At 32.2% G+C, this 16,582-nt stretch overlaps 1 protein-coding gene across 1 annotated transcript; it reads right to left on the bottom strand.

Annotated features, from left to right (window-relative positions):
- Window positions 1-486: 486 nt before the first annotated feature.
- On the bottom strand, window positions 487-4,387 carry LOC127279940 (uncharacterized protein DDB_G0271670-like). Its single transcript, XM_051302599.1, has 3 exons — window positions 4,232-4,387; window positions 1,797-2,123; window positions 487-1,341 (listed from the first exon to the last, which is right to left on the bottom strand). Exons 1-3 carry the CDS (start codon window positions 4,385-4,387, stop codon window positions 487-489), a joined length of 1,338 nt encoding a protein of 445 aa, XP_051158556.1.
- Between the last annotated feature and the right edge of the window lie 12,195 nt (window positions 4,388-16,582).

Raw genomic sequence — 16,582 nt, 5'->3', positions numbered from 1 at the left:
ATAAATTTCATAGAAAAATATATAAAGGACAGGATATAAACAAAGATATTTAACATACTATAATGTTTCTTTATTAGTTTATAAAAATATAAGTCTTGTCTAAGAAACGAAAAATGTTTTTTTCTTCCTGTAAGGAACACGCTGAAACCTTTTATAATTTCCATATTTTAATGCAAATAAAAGTAAAACGAACATAATAACACACTTTTCTTATGCTTTTTAAGATAAAACATGTCTGTCCCTCTCCAACAGTTTTGAGAGGAAATGACAGTTTACAATCAGGTAATTTTTAAAAACATAGTGAAAATAAACATGAAGAAAAAAAAGAGATTTTTTTAAATATATCTCTAATATTTTGCACTTAAATAATTTTTAAATGGAACTTGAAACAAGGTATGAAAAAACAATCGTTGCACTTAAATTATTTTTAAAATAACATCGCAAAATAATAAATGAAAAAGAGACTGACAGATTCTCTTATTTTCTTTACAACAATATTCGAATGATAAAAGATAAAAGTAACTTTTTGTCTTTTTTATCTTTTCGTGATTTTTTGGGATCTTCTTTTTCACTACTTTTCTTGTGCCTCTTCGTTCCAGTCACTTTCACCGGCCGCGTGGCTTTCTGAATAGAGGGATCATTTTCATCCAATATTATTGTCCTTGACGTTGAAGCTGTCGATGTTAAAGTTCTCGACGATGAAGTTCTCGACGATGAAGGTGTCGAAGTTGAAGCTGTCGACGTTAAGGCTCTCGACGATGAAGCTGTCGACGTTGAAGGTTTCGATGTTGAAGCTGTCAACGTTGAATCTTTCACAGTTTCAACATTCGATTCCGCTGAAGCATTTAAGTTAGGAATTTTAGAGACAATCAATTTCAGCATGGAAGTATTCGACAATTTCGATGTCAACGATTCTGGCGCTGAAAGGTTTCGCGCTGAAGGGCTTGACGTTGAAGAGTTCGAAGTAGAAGTTTTTCGCGCTGAAGAGTTCTGCATTGTAGTGTTTAACGTTGCAGGATTTGGCGCTGAAGATGATTCTAATGATGGTAAACTTAAATTTTCTGAAGCCAACGTTGACCTTTTCTTTCTGGAAGATGAACTCGAACTCGAACTAGATGAACTTGAACTGGAAGTACTTAAGGCTGGTGATGCTGGAGGAGGTGGAGACCTGACCAACTGCTCTGTGCTGTTTTCAACTAAATGCATTGACTGTTGAGATTCCATGCTCAAAAGCACCTCCTTTGGAGTTGGAATATAATCGTCATCTTTATTTACAGGTTTTGGGGTGTATTCCTCAACAGGCTCCCACCTAGTCTTTTGCCTTGGACTTTTTTCGTTCTCCTGTAGAATGTAAAACAATAATTAAAAATTTGTTGGAAATTTTATTATAATTGTTTCAAAACTAGACAAATAATTAAAAAAAAAAAAACTAAAAGTTAAAATTTGAAATTGTTGAAATAAAAATAACTACATCAAACATCTTATAAAATTAGAAAAGAATTCAAAATTGTATTATTGGTCCAAGAATTGAAACAATAATAATTTTTAAAAAAGCTAAAGTAAAAAATTAGAAATTGTTGAAATAACTACATCAAAAATCTCATAAAATTGGAAAAGAATTCAAAATTGGATTATTAATCTAAAAATTGAATCAATAATAAAATTTGAAAAATAAAATTTTGAAAAATAAAATTTGAAAAATAAAATTTTGAGAAATAAAATTTGAAAAATAAAATTTTAAAAAATAAAATTTTTGAAATATTCACAAGATTAAACTTAACAATATAATTATTTACCTTATTCGCTTGGATAACTTCTGCAGGACACTTAGGTCGCGGTTGTCGTGGTTGTCGTGGTTGCCGCGGTTTTCGTGGCTGTGCCTGCAACACTGGTCGCGGTTGATGAAGTGGCCGCAATTGTGGCAGTTGCATTTGTTGAGCCTGCATCTGTGGCAGCTGCATTTGTGGTAATTGCAACGGTTGAGCTTGCATTTGTGGAAGTTGCAACGGATGAGTCTGCATTGACAGCAACTTTTGAGCCTGAAGTTGCAACTGTGGAGCTTGCAATTGTTGGACCTGCATTTGTTGCAACTGTAATTGTTCTTGCGGCTGTGTAAATGGAGCCTGAAATTAATAAATTAATAAAATAAGTTTAATGATAAATAGATTAGGTTAGTTTAGGTTAGGTTAGGATAGTTTGGGTTAAGTTAAATTTTTAAAATGATTACAATTAAAAACTATTTTTATTAATAATACAATGAGTTTATCTGGTAAATAACTATTCAGAAAAATACTTACAAATGGGTTCAAAGAAATCGTAAAGCGACAGAAGCAGCATTGGCCACATCTTCCATTAGGATGAAAACTCTGAAAAATAAAAAACAATATGATTGTTAGTGAAATAAAAACAATTACTACATTCATTTTCTATGATATTTATAAAAAAATTATAATGTTAACACTATTCAAATAAATATATTGCACTTACCATTTTTCACACGATAAAATATGTCCTCTCAGTGAAACACACAATGTGAAAAAGAATAAAAGTGTTGCGAGCACATGGTATCATGGCTACCAACTTTCCATTTTCCACCAAATTAGGAATATTTAATTATGTCCACCAATGCTGTTAATTTACATATTCAAGGTATTTTTCTGCTTGGCTGTTGTGGACATCTAATTTACATGCTTCGTAATGTTATGTAAATTCGGTAACTGTATGTATCATATAAGGGTAAAACCACATGAGTTTGATCAATAAAAATCGATAAATATATAAAATTACAGGTATAAGTTAAAAATATAAATAATAAACATTAAGCGTACAAAAACAATAATTTGTATAATGTTTACAAATTTTAAACACAATGCCCATAAATTCTACATACTTTTAACTCAAATTTATGTTAGCCTTTTCTATATGATTACCAATAAAATTTAAACCGCGAAATTAAAAATACCCATTGTCAAACAACTTTAAATTTATATAAATAAATTAGAAACGCTACAGTACTTACCAGGTTGGTAAAGAAGGCGGAAAAATTCAAACACAATGACATTAAAAATTCTACAATAAGAAAATTTTTTAAACTCCACCGAGCCATTTTAACTTGGCTGATAAAAAAAATTGGTGCCATCTAGCGGTGGTAGCCAAAACTAACGCGGTCGGTAATGTAGAACACCAAGCCACTTTAAATTAAACTTTTAAAAATTCAAATTTCCCGCCAAGGGGGGTTGAATTGGCCGGTAATCGAAAGTGGCGCTATCTAGCGGTGGCGGTCAGAACTAACTCGGTCGGTAAAGTAGAATACCAAGCCACTTTAAATTAAACTTTTAAAAATTCAAATTTCCCGCCAAGGGGGGTTGAATTGGTCGGTAAAATGCCAAGCCACTTTTAAAAATTCAAATTTCCCGCCAAGGGGGTTTGAATTGGTCGGTGGCGCCATCTAGCGGTGGCAACAGGAACTAGCGCGGTCGGTAAAGTAGATTCTTACATCACCGACCTCAGTCGGTAAGTGGTCCCGCACCCGCCTTGTTTAACTACTATAGAATTTGCAATTTTTATTTCTTTACGTATTATATTATTAATTTTAATAATACATATTATTTAGAACAATCTTTTTAAAAACAAAATAATTAAAGTTAAATTTATAATTTTTACAAATAGTGATAACTTTTTTTGAGATTTATTTAATTTAAATACAATTAGAAAAGCTAGTTCTTCGTTATTTCCTGACAAAACATGAAAAATAAAATATAAAAATTCATATAATTTTATTTTATGTTATAAAATATTTTATACTCAAATATTTTAGTTTTATTTATAATATATTATTTTATTTTATAACATTTTCTAAATTACACCATTACAAACAAACATAAATTGTTCCCTCCCTTAACCCCCTACAACATCCTTTAACCCCTGGGTGACGGTTGGAACATCTAAATCCCCGCTCCCTCGCAGGGGGTTTAAGGGTATTATGGGGGTTGTAGAGGGTAAAGGGAGGGGCAAATTTGTTTTTGGTACTTTTTCGGTTTTAGCAATCTAAAAAACAGGATTAGACACCGTGCAAGAATATTCATAAAAATTGAAAATGCAGCCCATTCTCAGGGGGTAGTAGGGGGTTAAGGAATATATTCAGAACATCGCGACCTAAAATTACTGACATTTGCATTGTGCTATCAAGAACCACGAAAATATCGACATGTTCAACATTATTTAACCTTACCCTCGTTGATGCTAATCCCAACCTTTTTAGCTCGCTGTTGTTGATTCCCAAGTATTCTGGAGATGAATTGAAATCGCATGGCTGCACACTATCAGCTGGTACTTGGCTCTCTTTGATGAAACTGATGGGGCTGCCCGTGTACAGAAGTGTGTCCATTGACAAGACACAGGTCTCCTTCCCACCATTGAACTCGTACGTAACAGATTTGAAATACTGGCTCTACAAAGTCCTGTCAACCTCACTTTTTTTGGTTTCCGTGGACTGCTTCTAACTGATGTTCGTGTGTAGTTGTATATCAATGCTAGACATATTCAATGACACGTTGCTGACTTGATCCTTCCCCGCAGGTTGAATCCTCTTATTCTAATAATCCTGGGACTGGTGGCTCATTTCAAAACACTTGAAACAGGCGCCGGTATGTCTTAAATTCATGTGAGGTGCGGGTTGTTGAACAACTTGATCTGATGGGTTTGGATTGTTTCGTAGCAACTCTAGCCCGCACCTTGTCAGTTCCATCTCGCGTCGTGTAAACTTATGCTCGCGTCTGAAGAGGTCCAGTTCTCTATTTGCTCCGTCGACAGCATTTGCATCGGCCTGATCTTCTACGTCTTTTGGGGACTCTGCTCCCTCGTTCAGCACAATTTCCGCCTGCTGCGTACATCCATCGGTAGGATCGAACTCTTTTAAGCGTTTAATAGCTTCTGCTTTCTTTCCTGCATTTGACATTCCAAGAGTTCGGCTTACGGCCTTCAAGTATCCATGGGTACACTAGCAGTGAGGCTTCTCCCACCACAAGGGAATCACAGGGACGGCCTTAAATTGCGTAGTCGACGTAATCAAAACCGAGTCTCGCGCAATTAATCTGATTATGATGAAGCACCACGTTCACTTCCGAGAACTAATTGACCCACTTATAGATCGCTATTTTCAAATTTTCCCTATTACAAATTTAAAACGTTCACCGTTTGCGATCAGAAAGTCTCACAACACTAAAATTCACCTTCACTCAGAATGCACTTTTTTTAACAACCATCCAGAAGGGTTACGAGAGATTTTGATCACACGGTTAGCAGAAAATCACCACAAGTGCCAGCCTACGTGGCGTTGGCACGTTCGGAATGTGATTTTCTACACTAAAATACTCCGGAATTGCGAACTTTCGCCATTTCCTTCGACTGAAGCGGAACTAAGTTTTCTTTTTTACAAGAAGCGTTACGAATTCGCGAAACTCGAAACTCACGACGACGAGCAAAACAAGGAAAAGTTAAAATTTGATACTTTTTAAATTAAAATTAAAATACGAAATTAAAGTAGGCAATGCGACTTGTTAATATCCCACATCTGATAATTGTAAAATAACTAAAGACTAGAATTACGTTTAATACTTTTATTATATGACACATACAACACCGTAGCTCGTCGCAAACTGATTACTTTTCCAGCTTTTCTTATATTCGACTAAGGGCCGATGATTCATCTATTATACCTCTTACATTAATAATATTAGAAATTGAAAAAGTAATTATTATTTTACAATAAAAAAATAATTTGTAATATATTAGATTCAAAAATAATAAAAAAACTGTTACTATGAATTGGTAATGCATTAAGCAAATAATAATAAGAATTAGAAGGAAACACGGCTATCGTCAACCCAACAGTTTAAAGCATTTGAACAGACTGATAAAAAAAAAATTTAACGACATAGTTGTTGAGGTAGTACGGGTGGAGGAAGATGAAGCCTTATTATTTACAAGTCAAACTCTCTTGAAGGAATTGAATAAACAAACAGAATTGTTCATGGATGGAACGTTTGATGTACCGTAAAATGAGGTAAAGTCGGCGTTTGCGGGTAAAGTCGGCCGGCGCTTTAAACACTTAAATATTGTATTTCATTTATTAATTTACATTAATTCTAACTACATTTTTAATAAAGCTCGGATTTCTTCTGGAAAAAAGTAATAGTTAAACTTTAAAATGATTTAAAGCGCCGGCCGACTTTACCCTCAAACGCCGACTTTACCTCATTTTACGGTTATATAAATATATCACTATTATATAAAATTTGGCAAAATTTATATTTTTCCCTACTGATGTTGCTCTATTTCATTTTTTTAATTATCACAGATTTATTAAAAATTAAAGGCTTGTTTAACTAATAAATAATATATATTTTATTTTATTAAAAGGTTGCTCCAAAACTTGTTAAAATCCACCAATTGTACATAATCGTTATGCGCATAATGGACAAGGTATATGAATTTGGACAAACATTAATATTTTATAAGAAGGATAGATTTAAAAAATAATAAAAATTTAACCATTCTGTATTGTTAACGGCATGTGGGAGAAAATGAGCGGCACCTGTACAAAAAAGTGGTTTCGTAGAATACGTGCCACTTTGAAATGAGAAAAGAGAGGGCAAAGATTTTCAGGGATAATAGGGGAGAGTTGAATCGAGCGCGCTGTTCTCAGTTTTTTTACGTGATTTTCAATTAAAGTATTGAAAAAAGTAGTTGAAAATGTGAAATATTGTGCATTTCGAAAAAACAAAATGGCGGCGAGCACACAGACGAGTATAAGTGTATCATGTGCCCAGAACGTGGCGCCATAATGCCTGCTGTTGACAAATTGCGGCCATTGAGTGAACCAAAAAATGGCATTAGTTTTCTTATTATTCATTGATTTTTATTGTTTTTCCGTAAAATTATTGTAAATGGGAAGAACCTATCTTTACCTATCTTTCGGCAGTTACCTAACTCTTCTCTCTCTGTATGTCTTGTCTTCCTCGATCCATACCTTTTTTCCTTTCAGCTTTTCTTTTCACTTCCATGACTTTCCATGTTTCGTCCTTAGTATTTCAATCGATGACCCATGCCTTTTACTTTCCCGTCAATCTCTACACCTACTCCTCTGATCCGATAATGTTAATTTTTGCGCCTAAATCATTTAGCAAACTCTGAATTTCCTTCCTCCCCTCCTTCCTTTCCACCTGTATACCCTTCACTATTATATTTCGCTTTCTTTTAATCTTTTCCAAATTTTCTACCTGCCTCTTTAAATCTGTTACTTCCTTTTCAAATCTGCATCCCCTTCCACTTTTTCCCTTTCTACCTTTTTGCTTACCTCATTCTTTTCTAATTCTTCCACTCTTTTTTCCAATCTACTCAGATTTCCTACTTTCTTCTCAATTCTATTATATTTCTTCCTCTTTTTCTACATATCCTTTCTCTAAACTATTCAATTTCGCTCACATACCATCTCTTTCTCCTTTCTGTTTGCTTTCTCCCATTTGCCCCACATCTCTCTCAGATTTCCTACCTCTGACTAAACTCTCTCTAATCTCTGATCTGTCTTTGAGCTTCTTTCTTCTACTTTTTTCCTATTTTCATTCAGTTCTTTCTTTAACTCATCTAAACTACTGTTCGATTCCTCGCCCATCTTTCGTCCCAAAGCCTGCCTTGATTACGCTCTGTTCCTCCGTAGGATCCGTACTGTCTTTTCCCTCGTCTTTCTTCTCGGGAAACCTCTCACCCCCTGCCAACTTGATCCAATTGTCTATGAATCCTGGTAAACCCTAACTCAAAAACTTTTCTAACCTTACCCTATTTCACAGCCTTCCTAACTTAACTAATGATTTCCTTCTAAGTAATCGATCTGATCTCGGATATGTATTACCTATTTGTTCCTTGCCTGGTGTTTCGAATACTTCTTGTTCCTCTTCGCTTTCTACGAACTGTAAATATATTAACTGGGGTTATATTATGTTCTAGTTTTTACTGTGCGTTTATAGAAAAAATTAAAATTTTATTTTTTTAGTAAATCGTTTAAAAATAAAATACATTTGACAAAAACAGAATTCAAAGGAATTAGAAAATTGTAATACTTTTTAAAGTATTATACTTCTTATAATATAATTGTATATAAATATTAAATAGTGCTTAATATTTATAGAGCATAAGAGCAGTTTTCATTTTAATGACCCGTCGAACGATTGAACTTTACTCAGGTGTTTTCACAAAACTGCAAGAACTATGCAAATGTTTAAAAGACAAATTGAAACAAGTAATGGCAGATTGTGAAACACCTGTACATTCCACTATAGCGTCATTATTTCCAAAGGCATTCTCGTTTTACTGTTGGTTTCACACAACGAAGGTAACAATTTATTGTTTACTTAAACAATGATCATTAAACATCGGTAAAACTTATATTTTATTTTAATTTTATTTATATGTTAGTTAAATGACATTTGATAAAATATTTTTTATTTTTATTTTTTAATTTAAAATTAAATAATTCAAGTCGAACATTTACAATTTTTTTTAAACCTCTTTCATTGTTTTAGTTATTTATAATTTTTTTTATTATTCTAAGAAACATAATTTAAAATATTTATAAGTTTAAAATGGCCAAATTGTTAGTCACAGATGAGTTAATGGTTGATGAACCATAAAAATATACAAAATTTTTTTTTTTTTTTTTTTTTCAATTTATACTCCTGTCCTATTGGCCTAATGCTCTCGACAAGAGTCCCCGAGGAATACTTTTTGATTGGAAGCATAACCCTGAAAATTATTCTAAATTATTAACCTAGTGCGCCTACAGTACGACTTTCGACGATAGGAGTACTCGCATTTGCCTGGACCACCCGTAATGGGTTTTCCCGCCAGAGGAGTAGGAAAACTGTAGAAAACCTCTCCTGAGTACAACCGGCTTATTGACAACCGAGTTCCAGCGGTGTGAATCGGACACATTCTAAAATTTCTGGGAGGTTTCAGGAAACTTCAATTTCAATATAACGAACATTTTTGAATATAACTTTTGACAAATTATATTGATTCAATATTATATATTTATCAATATTTTAATTTTATTTTTAAAGAGTATCAATAAATACTGGAATGGCCATGGTTTGAAGGGGCTTGAAAGCGAAATCTTGGATTTCGCATGTTGTCTTGCCTTAGCGCTGCCAGGAAGGTTTGAAGAAGGGGTTGAAATTTTGAAAAATAAAATTAAAGAACACGATGATTTTTTGAAAGACAGACTTTTACGGTTCGTTATGTACATTCGAAACTATTGGGGAAATGAGAAAGAAAAACTGTGCATTGGACACTTGCCCCAAAGAACAAATAACACAGCCCCACAAAAAAAGTGTCATGTACTTTTGACCGGAATACCCTATCCCTATATATTTTGACGCGCTGAACACGAATCCGAAGTCCGTTTTGCTCCATCACGTCAGGATATTTTTCTAACCTCAAAAAACATGTCGGATTTTGAGAGATAGGCCATTTTTAAAAAAATTAATTTATTTACTTGAAACTTGGTATCTAGGGGTTTTTTGGGTCGCTGATTACGAATCTGACGTCAGATTTTCGAAATTAGATATGTCTGATTCAATATTAAGGAATAATTTTTAAAAAATTGTCAGATTTTTATGAAATTTGGTATCTACAGGTTTTCTAACTTGCTGACAAGTAAAACTAGGAAAGTGACGTACGCCGTTTTTTTCTGAAACTTAACAGTTTTGTAGTTTTTTGAAAACAATTTGACACGTATTTTTTTGTTTTTCCCCAAAAGCTGATTTATGGAGGGGAAATACCCCTTGAATTTTTTTGGGTAGGGGGACATTATTTTACGAAATTTTTTAAAAATAAATGTGCAATAGTGTATCTGGGGGTTTTTGGGTCGATGAGTACGAATCTGATGTCAGTTTTTAAAATTTCAAAATGGCGTATCTAATATGGCCGACAGAAGTCCATGTTGGATATGCCATTTTGAATTTTTGAAAAGTGACATCAGATTCGTACTCATCGACCCAAAAACCTTCAGATACCCTATTGCACATTAATTTTTTAAAAATTTCGTAAAATAATGTCCCCTTACCAAAAAAAAAATTCAAGGGGTATTTCCCCCCCATAAATCAGCTTTTGGGGAAAAACAAAAAATACGTGTCAAATTGTTTTCATAAAACTACAAAACTGCCAAGTTTTAGAAAAAACGGCGTACGGCACTTCCTTAGTGTTACTTGTCAGCAACTTTGAAAACCTGTAGATACCAAATTTTATAAAAATCTGACAATTTTTTCAAAATAATTTCTTAATATTTAATCAGACATATCAAATTTCGGAAATCTGACATAAGATTCGTAATCAGCGACCCAAAAAACCCCTAGATACCAAGGTTGAAGTAAATCTTAAAAATTTTTTAAAATTCGTCCGCCATATTGGATCCGCTATTTTGGATTTTGAAAATCTAACTTCAGATTCGTAATCAGCGACACAAAAAACCCCCAGATACCAAGTTTGAAGTTAATACATCAATTTTTGAAAAAATAGGAAAAGAACTAGGCGCAATTGCGCCTACATCTAGGGTTTCGTGGCGCTTTAAATTTTAATTAAAAAAAATAAATCAAAAATAAATAATTTAAAAATAAATAATAAAATTTATTTTATAAATTTTATGTACTATTAAATTTTATTTATTTAGCAAAATTTTTATTATAAATTAATTATAAATTATAAAATATTAATTTCTATAAATTAATTCTCCCCCAGACAGTAAATTCGAAGAAAATCAAAAATTGGCAAAATCAAAATTCAAAAAGGTAAATGAAAGAAAAAAGAAAGCGTGGCTGTGGAGTGGAGGTCTTTCTTCTATCATTTATCTTTTTTGATTCACAAACAAAAACATTAGGTAAAATGTCCATTCGACAATGTCCACTATTAAGACATGTCAACTATAGGGACATGTCAACTATATGGACATGTCAACTATTGGGACATGTCAATTACTGAGACAGGTGAACTACTGGGACATGTTAATTATAGGGGCATGTTAACTAATGGGACATGTAATTTCCATTCATGTAATGTCCATTCGGGAAAATGTCCATTCAGTAAATGGAGATTTGGGATCTGTGGGGCCCCAAAATTTGAATTTGGGAGCTATGGTGCCCCAAAATTTGAATTTGGGATCTGTGGTGCCCCAAAATTTCAATTTGGGAGCTATGGTGCCCCAAAATTTGAATTTGAGATCTGTGGTGCCCCAAAATTCGAATTTGGGATCTGTGGGGCCCAAAAATTCGAATTTGGGAGCTATGGTGCCCCAAAATTTGAATTTCGGATCTGTGGTGCCCCAAAAGTTTAATTTGGGATCTGTGGTGCCCCAAAATTTTAATTTGGGATCTGTGCCCTAAAATTTGATTTTGGGAGCTGTGGTGCCCCAAAATATACTACGGACAGACGGACGCCAAAGTGAAACTATAAGGCTTTCGGCCATGGGCCACGAAACCCTAAAAATCGCCTACCTCTCAAAATTCAACATGTTTTTTGAGGTTAGAAAAAAATCCTGACGTGATGGAGCAAACAGACTTCGGATTCGTGTTCAGCGAGCCAAAATACATAGGGTTAGGGTATTCCGGTCAAAAGTACATGACACTTTTTTTTGTGGGGCTGTGTAATCTTTGCGAATCATAGAACAGCCGATTGAAGGCAAGATTAGTTGGCAAGCATCCAACCATTTGGAAATTTGTAGGTAGGCAAATAAAATATTTGAGCGATTGAATCGCCGGATTGTGGAAGGGCATACGTGCGAATTTTTGCTGAAAATGTATGATATAACCCAATATAACATATATTATAATATAATTATACTTAACTTTTCATGTTACTCTAAGCTCACAGTAACTTTACAGTGTAAGCTTACTGTAAGACGGAAAATTTAAGATCAATCATCTGATTTCTAGAAAAATTAGTAAATTTTTTTGAGAAAAGTTTTTTCGTATATAAACTTTACTTATTCTTTAGTTCTAATGCAAAAAGTATTGAAAGATGAAGAAATCCGCCTTGAAAATCTGATGAAAGGTATTAGCTTAGGGGAAAAAACCAAACCAAACGACATTCGAAGGAAAAAGATAATTTACTTCGCGAAAGAGGAATTAGACTTTGGAGGGTAGGTTATATAAAATATAAGAAAAATGCTTTTCTAGTACAGCCCTTTTTGCGAAGAAGAATTAGTATAATAATTGTTGCGAGTAATTACTTTGTGCACTGTAAACAGTAAAGTATCATTTTAGAACGATTTTGGGTACTAAATCGTAATTTCGTTATATTTTAATACCTATAATCAACTATAATTTATAACTTTAATGTGATGAAAACTTGGATTATTACTGAAAAATAGTAAAATAAATTCTTTTCAATAACAATGAAATCCTAATTTTAGGTTTCTTTAAAAACTAACTACATTAGTTAAAAATTTATTAAAATATTTTATTTTAGAAAGTTTGAAAATTATTATCACTGTAAAACTTCCTGTGAGGAAGCAATAATAACTACAATGTCTGTTATTACACCGTCCGACAAAATTCAACTTTTTTTCACACACGAAAAAATCAATGATTTTCAGAAACTAGGACCAAAAAAAGATACCCGTGTCTGGCCGTTTTGCTAGATCAGGTCATTTTTTGCTTTTAGGGGTAAAAACAACCCTTAAATGAAAGGTGATAGGAAATCTTGTACAAATTAATAATTTTTTATGAAACCTGGTATCTCAGGGTTTTCCGGGTCGCTGATTACGAATCTGATGTCAGATTTTCAAAATTCAAAATGGCGGATTCAATATGGCGGTCGAAATTTATAGAAATTCACCAATTCATTTGAAAGTTGTTCCTTAGGGGTTTTTGGGGTCGCTGATTACGAATATGATGTCAGATTTTCAAAATTCAAAATGGCGGATCCAATATGACGGTCGAAATTTATAACTATTAATTATTTTTTGTAAAACTTGGTATCTAGGGGTTTTTGGGGTCGCTGAGTACGAATCTAAAGTCAGATTTTTAAAATTCAAAATTGCAGATTCAATATGGCGTTTGAAATTTATAAAAGTTTGTCGAATTCACTTGAAACTTGTTACTTGAAGGTTTTTGGGGTTGCTGATTACAAATTTGATGTCGGGTTTTTAAAATTCAAAATGGCGAATCCAATATGGTGGTCGAATCTTTAAATCGTAAAAATAAGCGTCCAAAATTTACACAAACGTAATACAAGAGTTGTTATGAAATGCTTCTATTAATTTTATTTTATTGCATTATATTTGTTTAATAAATTTTGATTATAACCTTTTGAATTTATTAATTCTAATAGAAACTTAATTTATTAAAACTCACTTAAAATAAAAATTTTAAAATGTTGGCTTGCAAATTTTAACAAAAAATTGATCGAACATTTAAATTTTCCAAATTATTTTTCAAATTTGAGATCTTCACCTTTATTAGATTTGGCGTTTTTATTATTCTTATCTGACATCATTTTCGTACTCAGAGACGCCGAAAGCACTTAGATACCAAGTTTTATAAAAAATTAACAATTTTTATAAATTTCAACCCTCATATTGAGTCTGCCATATTGAATTTTAAAAATCTACAATCAGATTCGTACTCAGCGACCCCAAAAACCCAGAGATACAAAGTTTTATAAAAAACTAATAACATTCAAAAACTTCGACCACCATATTCGATCCGCCATTTTGAATTTTGAAAATCCGACATCGCATTCGTTATCAGCGACCCCAAAAACCTTCAAGTAACAAGTTTCAAGTGAATTCGATGAACTTTTATAAATTTCGACCGTCATATTGAATCTGCCATTTTGAATTTTAAAAATCTGACTTCAGATTCGTACTCAGCGACCCCAAAAACCCCTAGATACCAAGTTTTACAAAAAATAATTAATATTTATAAATTTCGACCGCCATATTGGATCCGTCATTTTGAATTTTCAAAATCTGACATCATATTCGTTATCAGCGACCCCAAAAACCCCTAAGTAACAACTTTCAAATAAATTGGTGAATTTTTATAAATTTCGACCGCCATATTGGATCCGCCATTTTGAATTTTGAAAATATAACATCAGATTCGTAATCAGCGACCCGGAAAACCTCGAGATACCAGGTTTCATTAAAAATTATTAATTTGTACAAGATTTCCTATCACCTTTCATTTAAGGGTTGTTTTAACCCCTTAAAGCAAAAAATGACCTGATCTAGCAAAACGGCCAGACACGGGTATCTTTTTTTGGTCCTAGTTTCTGAAAATCATTGATTTTTTCGTGTGAAAAATCTTGTCGGACGGTGATATACAAAATAAGTACGTTTATTCAAAATTAATAAAAATATTTATATTAATCGCGCCTCGACGACGATGCCTTCGTCGCTGCCCGCTCTCTGGGCCTGGTGAGGGCGACCTGAGCTCTGGAGGTGTTGTCGGGAACGGTACCTCCATACCTGGATTCTGCAACTAAAACATATTAACATTATATATATATATATATATATATATATATAATACATTATTATATATTAATATATATACATTATACTATATTATATATATGTTATTAATACTTACATTGTGTATTGACACTTTTTTCACGTGGCATGGATAGCAGTTGCAGCAATGTTCCATGTCGAACTCTCTAGGTCGCTCCGTCGCTGCAAATGAGCTACTGCCGCTCAGCTCGTAGAAATAAAGTGCCATACTCCCACCACGCGCTCTCATCACCTTGTGTGAGCGGCGGCTAAGTGAAGCTCCTACGGTTCAAACGCGCAGTTGGTAACGCGCGAAATTTAATTTGTATGATTATTCCTATTATTTATAATACCTACTTAATATATTAAATTAATATTGTTTAATTTATTACTGAATTTAATATTCAAAGTTATATAAGAAAGATGAAATAATGATAAAATAGTTATAAATAATAATTAATATTAAATCATCTATAAGTAATAACATTTATTAAAAAATATGAATATTAAAAATTAGTTATTTATTATTGGCCTTAACTTTATTGAAAATGAAATATATTAATTGTAAATAATTATACTTACCTTAATAGATTAATTATAAGAATATGTACAATGAAAAGAGAGTATATAAAATTAATATTTCATTAATTTATAATGAATATGAAATTAATTTTACACAAAAATAAAGCATGCAAAATGAAACTAGTGTTCAAAATTATAAAAGTATAGAAATAAAAGGAACAGCAAATGCAACTTTGTACAGCAAAAGTCTTAGCAGTGTAAAAAAACTTTAAAACATGCAATCAAAATATAACGCAGCAAATTATATAAAATAAAAAAAATGAATTTATTATGAAAAATAATAATTAAAATGTACATATGAATAAATGATATATAATATTAAAACTTGAAATATTTTTTTATATAGAGAATATATATTACACAAGTAAAATGTGATATAACACTGAAAAGATTATTTAAAACAAGAAAAATATTCAATACATAATAAATATATATATATAAAACTAATGCATTTCATTTAATACATTTAATCTACAAAACCAATAAATAAACAATAATATACAAAATAAAAAAAGAATTTATAAACCATAATATACAAAATGAAAAAATATGAATAAACAATATTATACAAACTAAAATTGTGCTACATGTAACCGTTATGGAATGAAATGGATTCCAAAAAAAAATTTAAAATATCTGGTAATATGAAAAAAGAATCCGATTTTGTATATTATTGTTTATTTATTTGTTTTGTAGATTAAATGTGTCAAAAGAAAGGTTTCAGTTTGAATATATATTTAATATGTATTGTATAGATTCAAACTAAAACCTTTTTTTATTATACATTTACTATACAAAAAAATGGAGCAATAATATACAAAATGAAATATAGTAAATAAATTTAATGAAAATAAAAGGAAAAGAAAAAAAGAAGAAATTTTTTGACTAAAATCACGCTATAGAAGTAAAAGACATTGAAAAAACTAAAAAAAACAAAATGTGAAATGAAACAAAATTTAAAAAAACGTGCAATGGAAAAATAATGTTAATTAAAAAAAAAGAAATAAGAATGAGAAAAAAATAACTTAACGCCTCTTCTTTGAAGAGGCTGTAGCACATGCTAACATAGCCTTTCTTATACGTTGACGCTGTGTACCCCTGAGCGGTCGAGCAGCAATTTCAATTGTACGTCGCGGAGCCGCTTCTGGTATTTCGCGACGTGGAGCTGTTTGAAAGGATGATATGTGTGATACACGTAGTTTTTTGGTACTGAGTATTTTTCAGATTCTTCACAATCTGGAATTTGTTGAATATGTGCCGAGGTTTGTGAGGAAGTTCCAGATTTTTAAGAATCTGATGTTATTAGCTAAGGGTTTGTTTTTATCCTTTGGCATGTTTTATCATCCATTGGATCCGGTTGCTTTGGAATCATTGATGGTCTTTGATCCGCGTATAAACAAATCTGGCTCTAAAGGGTTGTATGTCATATTGCGCATTGCGCCATCGCTACTTCAA

Source organism: Leptopilina boulardi, unplaced genomic scaffold (genome assembly GCF_019393585.1).
Source record: "Leptopilina boulardi isolate dan_hultmark-lab unplaced genomic scaffold, ZJU_Lbou_2.1 LbouV2_227, whole genome shotgun sequence".
Lineage (NCBI taxonomy): Eukaryota > Metazoa > Arthropoda > Insecta > Hymenoptera > Figitidae > Leptopilina > Leptopilina boulardi.
This window is presented reverse-complemented; position numbering and strand designations above follow the sequence as displayed.